General features: G+C 40.4%; 2 protein-coding genes across 2 annotated transcripts; one reads left to right on the top strand and one right to left on the bottom strand.

Annotated features, from left to right (window-relative positions):
• The first annotated feature begins 4,878 nt into the window (after nt 1–4,878).
• On the top strand, nt 4,879–7,584 carry LOC121782426 (carbonic anhydrase 2-like). The gene is made up of 9 exons (XM_042180272.1): nt 4,879–5,518; nt 5,632–5,693; nt 6,095–6,241; nt 6,321–6,369; nt 6,442–6,558; nt 6,657–6,710; nt 6,807–6,892; nt 7,047–7,152; nt 7,252–7,584. Exons 1-9 carry the CDS (start codon nt 5,342–5,344, stop codon nt 7,414–7,416), a joined length of 963 nt encoding a protein of 320 aa, XP_042036206.1. The 5' UTR covers nt 4,879–5,341; the 3' UTR covers nt 7,417–7,584.
• Nucleotides 7,585–7,730: 146 nt separating this feature from the next.
• Nucleotides 7,731–11,365, bottom strand: LOC121782425 (protease Do-like 1, chloroplastic). Its single transcript, XM_042180271.1, has 8 exons — nt 10,908–11,365; nt 10,368–10,490; nt 9,795–9,966; nt 9,276–9,313; nt 8,782–8,980; nt 8,501–8,653; nt 8,255–8,389; nt 7,731–7,953 (listed from the first exon to the last, which is right to left on the bottom strand). Exons 1-8 carry the CDS (start codon nt 11,306–11,308, stop codon nt 7,876–7,878), a joined length of 1,299 nt encoding a protein of 432 aa, XP_042036205.1. The 5' UTR covers nt 11,309–11,365; the 3' UTR covers nt 7,731–7,875.
• Nucleotides 11,366–11,686: the final 321 nt, after the last annotated feature.

Below are 11,686 nucleotides of genomic sequence, written 5' to 3'. Positions count from 1 at the left end.
CGCATTGTTCCTCCGGAGTACATGATATTCCTCCCACAGTTCGTCAACTCGACTCTGAACATCTGATATGGTCAATCCCCCGCGCACACGGATGTAATCCTCGTACGCAGTCCTCTCAGCAATGGTCGTATTCAGCTCGGCCTCCAGATCCTTCTTATCGGACTCTAAGTCCTTATTATCGGCCTCCAGCTTCACTAAACGAGCCAGAAGCTCGTCATTCTTCGTCTGATCGGCTATAGCTCTTTTCTCAGCTTCGTCTAAAGCCGAAGAGCACAGCCGTTTCCAGTGAAGTATCTCCATCTCCTTGAGTACAAAGCAGCTATATTAGTTCGGCAGCTGTACCGAGCAGATAGTAAAATACAACAGGAATAAAGGCGAGTACGAAAAGCTATACGAAGACAAGTGTAGAGAATTTTTCATTCACAAGGAAAATTTTTTACACTAGGAGGGCTTCAAGGCCATTTTACAAGGAAGAAACTAGACTAAGAGAAGGGAGACGAAATCATACTCCGCCAGCTTCGTCTCCGGCTCCTCGGTCTGGTTCAGCTTCTTTCTCCTGAGCTACCTCAGCCTCGGCCTCGCATCCTGCCGGCCTCGCCTCCGCCTCCTGATCGGCTTCCTTCTCCGGATGCCCGGCCCGCTCGACTTCGGCCCCCTGCTCCAGCGGCTCGGCCTCACCCTCTCCGTTGTAAGTCGAAGCGGGTGAAACGGGTCCCACGGAGGCAAAGATAGCCTCCAGGTTCTCGTCCCGATCAGCTCGACAACTCCGGACTCGGTCTGCAGAAAGCAGGACCGAGGATGAAGCGAGCTCCTCAAGGAGCGGCAGATTCTGAAGCCGAGCTGCTATCTCTCGGCTGTACAGAGGCAGCACGACGTCGGCCCCCTGCTCGCCCTTATCGGTAATTAGCCTTACCAGACTACCGACAAAGGCCGAGAACTGGCTGCTCAAAAAGAGTTTCTCCGTGTAAACACGGAGAGCCTCCCCCTGGGCAGCCACGGCGGCAGCCTCCTTCTGAGCCTCCCGGTGCTTCGTCTGCTCTTGCAGGATGATGAGCTGGTTTTTGGCTGACCGGGCTTCATCCTGAGCCGAGATCCTAGCAGCTCGGGCCCTCTCAAATTTGGCCTCAGCCTGTTCGGCCAGACTACGAGCAAGATGCAACTTCTTCTGCATCTCCTCGTAGTCGTGGGATGCTTTGGAGAGCTCCACGGAGACGAGCTTGGCTCTCTGAAGATGAACAAGGAAAAAACTCAACAGAATGGCCATCAAAAAATGTGGAAAAGAAGCCAAATCAGAAAGCTTACCTCCACAAAATTCGTCGGCCATTGAAAAGGCTCAGGGACGTGTTCCGGGATGTCTGCAACCACCTCGGAGATGACCAGGTCTTTCCCCGGCACTCTTGGGGACTCAGGAAATTTCCCCTTCCCTTTAGCCGAACACGACTCCGGCACTTTCGGATCCGAAGAAGAGGTTTTTTGCCTCTTCGGATTCTTCTCGGCTTCAGACGCCGAGCGAGGGGCTCTCTGCCTCTCCGGCTCCACAAGATCGGAGGACTTTCGGATAGCCTTATTCAGCAAGTTCACTGTCAAAAAACAAAAAAAAAAAAAAAAAAACAACAAAGTCAGATTTTCTTCGTTAAAGCAGTAGAGCATAAAGATAAAGAGAAATCCTCACCCTCGGCCTCTTCGTCCGAAGACGAGATGTCGAACACAACGTCGCCCTTGACGAGCTCAGACTCCGTGTATTGTTTCCTAACTATGGGAATCTTGTTGAGCTCGCCATCGAGCTCGTCCAACGGTTCAGGCCGAGGATGACGGATAACGGACTTCGGCCCTCTCCAGGGAAAACTAGGAGCCGCGGTCCTATCATAGTAGAAGAAGCGGTTTTGCCACTTCGGCCACTTCGTTTTACAAAAGGCCCTAAAGGGCTGTACAGGGATCAAGTAAAACCAAGACCCCTTCCTCTTAAATTGAAAGAATTTAAGGATCGCCTTCAAAGACAAATCCCTTCCTAAATTACGGAGTTCGGCAGCGAAGGCCGACAAGTGCCTCCAAGAGTTCGGAGTCACCTGGCCTAAAGGAAGCTGAAAAAAATCTAGTAAATCTATAAAGGCAGAAGGGAGGGGGAAACGAAGCCCGCATTCTAAGCAGGCCTCGTACACGGTGGCGTAACCCTCCGGCGGGGAGTCAGCCCTATGATCACCGTCAGGTACCACCGCCTTCCCCCCAGGAAAAAAGTATTTTTCGGGTAGGGATATCACAGTATCCTTACTCAAAATACTATGGAAATACTCTACGGTCTTCTCCCCGGACTCTTTCCGGCCAGAAGACCCCTTACCGCCTCTCCTACCGCTACCCGACTCCGAAGAAGAAGAAGAAGACATTTTTCTTACTTTTTGAAGGTGAAGAAAGTCTGAAGAAATTCTTGAAAGCGGAGAGAGAATTTTCGCAAAAAAGAGAGAGTGCAGAAGAAGCAGTCGCAAAAGTGCTTCAATGATGAAGAAAGGAGGTATTTATCAGATTCGGCGAAGATTTCAAAATCGTCGCACCGTTTCGAATCCCACCTTTTCAGGATTCAACGGCCGGATTTTACTGTCGCATTTAATGCAAGGCACGTCCCCTGACATCAGCCTCCCCCTTGCCTTTATCCAGAATGCCGAAGTGACTCACTTCGCCGAAGTGATTCACTTCGCCCTTCGGGGGGGGGGTAGTGATGGGGTGCGTACTAAACAAGCCCAACAGCAATGACGGCCCATCAGCCCAAAGCCCAAGGAAGAGTATGAGTTCGGCATTACCAAAGAGTTCGGCCTCAGCCTACAGCTCGGTAAAAGCCAACCAATCAAGCTCTGCTCTCAGGTCGGCATCAAGCTCTACTCTCAGATCGGCAACCAAAGCAGTTCGGTCTCAGTATTCGACCGAACAAGGAGTTAGTGGACCCATACAGGATTTCCACAACTTCCAACACACCCACTACCACGTGGTGTCAACTCAGGCCACGATCGTAGGCCATGACCTACGCTACATCCACGATCTTAGGCCATGACCTCCACGACATCCACAACCATCATTAGTGGTGATGCAAGCCACGATCTTAGTTCAATGTATAAATAGAACTTAGATCAGATAGAAAAGGGTTAAGCTCTCTAGAGATAAAATATCATATAGCAAGTCTGTGTTGTAAGCTGTAATCCCAGATCAAGCAATACAATCTTGCCCTCCCTTCTTCCCGTGGACGTAGATTTACTTCAGTAAATCGAACCACGTAAATCTCTGTGTCGTGATCTGTGTTTTCCTGCATTCATCACCATCAAAAATTCGCGGATTCATCATATTACTCCATTATACGAATGATCACATATATTAATAGTGATTGGAGTGTAAAGGATGAATATTTGTCATACGAGTACATAGTAACATGGAAGAAGAACGTAAAACTAGTCATAATATAAACTATCCAGATTAAATACGTAAAAATGAAGTTATTTCACTTATAGAAGAGTGAAAATGTTATTTATCATTATTTCACATGTGAAAAATGACGTGTTCCAGATTATATATGTACATTCTTTAGTCATAATTGGAACAATAATTAATCTTCTTACTCTGCATCAATGTATTACTTAGAATATTTGCATCACATTAATTAATATTGGTACATATAATTATTGGTAGATTGCGTGTGAAAGAGTGAAGAGATTATTACTGAATTGATGGTTGGATGAAGCAATGTAGCATAGTTAAATCAACCCTTATTTAAATGGAAAAACAAACCTAAGATTTTATAGATGTCGTCTATTCCAATCAGAGATATCTCAATTCGCAAGAGCTTTAAGTTCAAATACAAAAGGAACTTTTGATGAATTGTTTTTTAATTCGTAAACTATTAAATCCTATTATATGATATGAATCCCCACGAGTTGATTGAACCATTTTTTTTGCTTGACAGGCATTTTCCTTCTTACTAACCCAAATAAAATGTTAATGGTATGTTTGATAGTGTATGGATAAAGTTAGGCACTCCAATTTATGATTAATTCTTCTATTCTTACACACAAAACAATACAGTAACTCATTTTTAAAAACCCAAAAACAATTATCGTGTAAGAGACGATAATATGATCTTCTTGGATTAGATAATTTAGAACTCTTCTCAACTCAATAAATAATTCATAGTTTAGGGCTAATAATAATATAGTAGTATCTTTTTTCTCAAAAAATAATTAAAAAATAACATCATGAAACACAATTTAATGACTGTAAACACACATAATGTCGATAGAGGTGAAGGTAAGAATTCCTTTTCTCAAAATTTAGAAAACGTGGTTTGAAAAAATGGTTGTTTAGTGGGATTGAGTGGACATGATTTACATAATTAGCGGTGAAGAATAAGATATATTGCTGTCAGATAAATTGTTAATTATCTTTACTTCATCTTTACTTTTATCATATATAAAATGGTTTCCTCTGTCTACATCTGGCTTTAACCACCTATATTGCCTTCAACTTCAACCCTTTAATTCTCTATTCATTAATCGCTACTACAACCTTTTGTGCTAGTACATATTTTATGTGAAAAACGATACAACAGCACAAAATACATATGCTAAATAAATGAATAAATTAATAAACCGAGCTTTAAACTTTTGTATAATCTATAAAATTAATAATATTATACTATCACTTATTTAGATATTACTACAATCAATTTTTAATGTGTAAACCAAAAATAATAACGCTAATCATTGACGAACCAAGAACAATGTCACAAATAGTACTTATTTAGAGAGTATGTAACATACTGAAGTAACATTTATCTCTATATAAAACACTAAACTAAACTATAACTAATAGTATTTCGAAGAACGTCATAATTTCGAGTATGTATACAATGACAGAGAATAAAAGATCAACTCGAACTTTTCCATGTTATCACGATATTTTGGGTTAATAAATTTTCGGGACCCCAAACAATATGGCAAACACGATATTTATTTTGGGTAAAGAAAGTAAAATATTATGAATTTATTCAAATAGTATATAAATGGATAATATAACTCTTACATGTTCCCATTGTTTCAAAAATCTATCTAAATACCTCTATTCTATTTCATTCTCTTTTTTTCAGATGTTATAAATTATGATTAAAGGTTCCAATTTCCCTTCCATTTATTTTTATTTTTTATTTTATGGACATGAAAAATCAATAAATCCAATCTGGAAGAGTAGCTGTGGTTTACTTAGCTTTCGCTTTCATTATCCTATGGTTTCTCATGCATGCATTGTTTCTAAGTTCTAAATCAACCAGTCAGCTAAAGAGACTACATACCTGTGGCCTATTGAAGCAATGTCGACCGTCAACGGCTTCCTCACTCCACCCACGGCCAATCTATTGAGACGGGCCGCTGCATTCCAGCCTGTTGCCTCAGCGAAGCTCAGCTCCTCATCCCCTTCTCCACCGCCCAGCCTCATCCGGGACAAGCCGGTTTTCGCAGCTCCAGCTCCCATCATCCACCGCGCTCCGGTATAGTTTCCCATTTCAAGAATCAATTCAAATGCGAGAGAACTCATAAGGTGAAGAACTCATATTTTATTTTCGTGTTCTATTTTTCTGAAGCATTTGAAATTTTGATGCAGAGAGAGGACTTGGGAGAATACTCATACGAAGAAGCCATAGCTGAACTCGAAAGACTACTAAGGTTAACTTTATTTAAATGGATATTGGTACCTAAAATTACAAATTTTGGTTCATATTTGATTGCAACTTAACCCTTGTAGTAAATCTCCCACAAATTTGGTTTTTCTTTAAATTATAACCGAACTCGTGGGAAATTCACTAAAAGTCCTAAGTTCATGATTTTTACAACCAAATTTTGGTAGTGGAAATACTACATTAGGCCAAAGGTTGTGATATATGGACCTATAGTTTTATCAAAAATTTATTCTTTATCAAATCTCACACAAAGTTTCCTATTTAAAAGCTATTCATTTCATTTTTTATTTCTCATAACGTTAAGTGTGTGTAATCAAATACTTTATGTTACCATTACATTTCAGATCCAAATAATCTTCATATGATGGAATGACATTGTTCATGTAGTGTTAAGGGAGAGCTAGCACCTGCTGCAGCAGCAAAAATCGATCAAATCACGGCCGAGCTGCAGACAGAAAACGGCAGCGCCACTCTTTCACCCTCCGTTGAAAGATTGAAGACCGGTTTCCTCACCTTCAAACATAAGAAGTACAAGTAAGTTACCAAATGAAAGCATGCAAAGAACAGTCTAAAGATTATGAATTCTAACAACTTTTTGGTCTCAACATTTCAGCTTGAGACCAGGATTGTACAGCGAGCTCGCCAGAGGCCAGACTCCCAAGGTACATATTTCTCGAGTCTTGACTCAACCCATGTGGTGTAAATGATTCGTATTGATCAGTTATCCGCTGCAGTATATGATCTTTGCATGCTCGGATTCACGCGTGTGCCCATCCCATGTGCTGGACATCCAACCGGGGGAGGCGTTTGTGGTTCGTAATGTTGCTAACATGGTCCCTCCATATGACAAGGTCTTATGAATAAATAAATACTCTATAGTCTATACCAGTTTTATAAATCATAAGGTTCTTCTTTGACAGTCTGTGTAACTCTGTTTCTGCTGCTTCAGACCCAATATTCCGGAGCAGGGTCTGCTATAGAGTATGCTGTCCTGCACCTCAAGGTGAATCTACGTAAAAAAATTTCGGAATTACTTTGCCATTTCCAAGATTAGTATGAGGTTTTCAGTTGGTAGTAAACAAGGAAAACAATCTCACAGGTACAAGAGATAGTAGTGATGGGGCACAGCGCCTGCGGTGGAATCAAGGGGCTCATGTCCTTCCCATACAACGGAACATACTCAACGTTAGTAGCCTGCTTTCTTAGTTAGAATGAGCTCATTACGTTAGGCAGAGTAACAGAATAAGGACCAAGCAGAAAGAAAATACTACTTATAATTTATATGCCTCTTACTTGTATAATTTGGTGACTAATAGAATCATTTGCTTGAGTTGTTCAGCGATTTCATCGAAGACTGGGTGAAAATCGGCTTACCTGCAAAGGCCAAGGTGACAGCTGAGAATGGAGACACGGCTTTTGGTGATCAGTGCGTGCTGTGTGAGAAGGTAAAAGAACGTTGAACTTTCACCAACAATGGCAAAGATAATCTTACAGCATTGTGGAGAATCAACCTATTTACACTGCTTTCTTTCCAACTGTTTCAGGAGGCAGTGAATGTGTCGCTTGAAAACCTGTTATCGTATCCATTTGTTCGACAGGGAGTGGTGAATGGAACTCTAGCCCTCAAGGGTGCTCATTATGATTTCATCAAAGGAGGTTTGGAGCTCTGGGCACTCGATTTCAGCCTTTCCCCACCTGTATCTCTATGAACCTGTTAATATCGCCCTTGCTTTCCACAATTCGACTGGTAGTTTCTACTGCTAAATGCAAGCCCGGTGATTCCTCATTTTGTTGTACAGTGCTTCCTGCAAAGCATATTTAATCATGTAAAATTGTACATCAGTTATAAGATATTCAATTCCTCTACGAGTCCCTAACTCTTCTGGTAACAAGGCTGCTTCTCGTACTGCAGTATCTATACCCAGAAAATTATGTACACGTTGAAGTTAAACATGCAAATAAGATTGAGGATTAAATAGTTTAGTGTCAAGTAATTTAACATGAATATAATCTAGTACGACCGTAAGAAACTGAAACTATAATTCATCTCCTTCACAAGGATTATAGCTTTAGAGTACAGGGATAGTGCTTGGAACAGTAGCTTCGCTCCGTGATTATGTACAAAGTTGGGGGATAAATCAGATCAATTATTTACAATGCGTGTTACATCAGGATGAGTCAGGCTTTGGTTCAAGGATTACTGGGATCTTTTCCAATTTATCACCACGAAGAACTTCTACTTCTACCTGCAAAGTGAAACATTTGAAAATGAAGTTAGTTCTCATAGTTTTCTTACTTTTTCATCTTTATATTGCTTCTAAATGGTTCATTCCAAACACTCTGAACATTCCTACGCAGCAACCTTTTGAACTACAATATGCATACACCTTGGCAAGCTTTTAAACGATGATTGTAAAATATGGCAAAATTCAATAAATGAGATTCCGATTTCTACATATCCAGTATTAGGTAATAAAGACCACAAGTTCTCCCTGGACATGCTAAACTTTTAGACAATGCATAGTAGCAGTAACTATTAACACTTACCGTATCCCCGACTTTGCATTGGTCAAGGATTCTGTACAAATCACTACCATTTGCAACTTTCTTTCCATTAACGGATGTAATTATGTCACCTAATATAAGTCGCCCATAGGCATCGCGTTTTGTTGATTGAAGACCCTGCAGCACCAAGAATATCAGAACATGATTTTAGAGTCACCAGATTTTATAAATCTTATAAAGCATAATGAAATTTCAAACCAAAATGTATGATTTAGAAATTGGACATACTGCTTTGCCTGCTGGCCCATTTGGAGGAGCATCCAGGACAAGAACCCCACTAACTCCGAGTTGCTCCACCGACTGGTCAGGAGCAAACTTAATCCCTAAAATTGGTCCAGTGACTTTCCCAAACTTGACCAATTGATCCACAATACTGCTTACCTGAACATAGAAGGAAACATTAAAGTTAAAGCTTATATAGTAAACCATTAATATGAAATCGTGTTACAACCCAATACTTGGATGACGAGCCCAAGAAGGACAAAGTTCTAACTAAAGCAGTCACTCACTGTATCAATTGGAATAGAAAAGCCCACTCCGGATGAAGCACCAGAAGGAGAATATATAGCTGTGTTTATCCCAATAAGATTGCCTGCACTGTCAATCAACGGTCCTCCACTGTTGCCAGGATTAATCGCAGCATCTGTCTGGATGACATCCTGGATTGGACGGCCAGTTGCAGCTGAGCTGATTTCTCTCCGGAGCCCACTAAAAAATCAGAATAAATTTGTTAGAGACTCTGATTCAATACGGATACGAGATTAGCCAGTTTACTGAAGGCTGGCATTATCTAAAGGTTGGATAACAACTGATCTGATACACATTAATATATATAAGCTTCACTCGTGCTCCAGGTGTTGACAATCTTGATAAAGCAAAGTAAACAACGTAATCTGGGATACTTTGGAAGTTAACATCTACATTGAGGTGCTGTAAACAATATTAGTATAAATTTTCCAGTGTGATAACTATATGTGTAATGCTTTACAAGTACTGTTAGTACCTGATAATACCAGTTGTAAGTGTATGGTCTAGTCCAAACTGCCAAGGAGACAAAAGTGGAACACATACATATTGTCAGCGAAAGGTAAATGATAGGTACAGTACGAAAGAAGCTTTCTACTTCAGTGCCAATAAATACCATGGTGTTCCTAATTGAGTCACTCCAAGAGAATAACTATCAACAATGACAAAGCATAACAAACTGAAAGGACCACTGTGTAGTTATAAAGACATTTAAGGGGGGAACTTAATGAAAGGATAGAACGTCTATGAAAAAAAGGAATTGATTGGAATTGTGGGATCTGTAAACTTTGTCCAACAGTATCAATCAGATGAAAGCATGTCATTCAGTTTATAACAACGAGAACTATGGGCTGCTCCAGAATGGGAGATCAAGAATGGACTTAGTCAAAAGACACATTCGAAACTTTCCACTTGTCTATGATTGAATATGTATATTTAATAAGAAACCAGAAAAGGCATAACAGAATGAAGACAATTCAGTGGGAATAGCACTTACAGGATTTCCAATTGCATATACTTTTTGACCAACAAGCAAATCGGCAGATACACCAATCGGTATTGGTCTCAACTTGCCTTTTGGTGCCTCAATACTCAAAACCGCAACATCTTTATCCTGGTCAAACCCAACAACTTTTGCATCGTATGTACTCTGATCTGAAAGAGTGACCCTGAACACAACCATCACTTCATCAAAACACTTAAACAGTAGTATATCAAAATGGACATATTTTATAAAATGGCAGACAAAGACTACACTGATTCAACGGTGAACTTGGCCAACGTACTAACCATCAATATGATGGAGTACTACTATTCAACATAACAACTCTCATGTCATCATTCATCACAAACTCTTACCACAGATCACAGAAAGTAAGTTAGTAGTCCTACTTAGAGATCGCATCTTTGAGTATGAACTGTACTAGAAACTAAAGTATAAGAAACCAACCAGGTAATGCTTAACAAGCCTAGAAGGAAACAATTAATTAACTGATCCAATAACTTTGTAGTTGGAAAGAACTAAGTAATTGAATACGGGGCCATAAAACACAAGAGAGGTTAATAGTACTTGAGATCAGATGCACCACGAATCACATGATAATTTGTGACAATGCGGCCCTGCGTGTCCCATACCAAACCAGATCCTGATCCTTGCGGCACCTCCAACACATCCAACGTAAAAGCATCCTGCCTAAAACAAAACGCACACTATGAGTTCATTATATCAGCAACTCATTCCAAACTCAAAATCTGTTGCAAACATAACCTATAACATACACAAATGCTCAACACCCTAACAAGTGCAAAGTCTGCTATATTAAGCAGCGTATTTATTCTAAATCATATCGGTCATTCGAGCTGCACGAGAAATATTTAGTTGATTAATTTGTAACTTCCCTACGATCAATTTGCTTTGACTTACTAATATATTACTCCTAACTAGTTAGTTGATTAAGAACAAGCGGATGAAGTTGCAAAGATACTCCGATGATAAGGACCACAAGGTATTAAAGCACAGATAATAACCAAACAGTATTAAGTTAGTTAAAACTGACTATGCAATTAACACATCCAAATCTAGATACACATAATGTGAAAATCTGAGTACCTCGCAGCTAGATTAGTAATGTAAACAACAGAAGGAGTGTTCTCCTGAAACAGGCGAACTGTAGCCAACTCATCGGACTGCAACTTCCGCGGCGTAGTAACAACGAAAGCCGAAGCCGAATCAATATCGGCGAAGAACAGAGCCGCCGAAAGAGCGACCGATGTGCACAGCACGAACAGCGATTCAACGAGCTTCTTCACTCCATTGCCGGAATCGAGCTCCGATTCGGAATCGCTCCGTGCAAACTCGGCGCCGAGAGCGGAAACGACGATCGGAGCGATCAAAGTAGCTCGGTTGAGCTGAGGAAGAGATCTCGCGAGCGGCAATTTGCGGACTGAATTCGAGCGCGGTAGTTTTGTAGAGGTAGCGAGGAACGTGGAATCGAGTGCAGCTGAAGACATTGAGGGTGAGAGAGGGAGTTGGATTTCGGTAATTGGTCAAATTCTTCTCCCTTCCAGAATTTTATGTGGGTGAGTTTTTTCGTGGGTGATTTAACGGTTGCCATAGTTTTGAAAACTGTTGGGTATTTTATTTTCGGCCCATCTTTATGAAGTTGGGCCTGAGATAATCAATAGGTTGTAAATTGAAAATGTTCCTAAATAATTAAATATTCACCCAAATTAATCATCCCTTAACAAAAAGGAATAAAGTATAGATAAAATATTTTTATTTTTAGTAATAAGTTATTTTGGGTGAAACAAATAAAAAAGTAAAGTGGGTCATCCGGGGTCATCCTATTTTATATTGTAGTAATATAATGTATTAATCTCTACGTCGTT

This window comes from Salvia splendens, chromosome 20, assembly GCF_004379255.2.
Source record: "Salvia splendens isolate huo1 chromosome 20, SspV2, whole genome shotgun sequence".
Lineage (NCBI taxonomy): Eukaryota > Viridiplantae > Streptophyta > Magnoliopsida > Lamiales > Lamiaceae > Salvia > Salvia splendens.
Note: the sequence above shows the minus strand (reverse complement) of the source record. Positions and strands in the feature narration are given on the sequence as shown.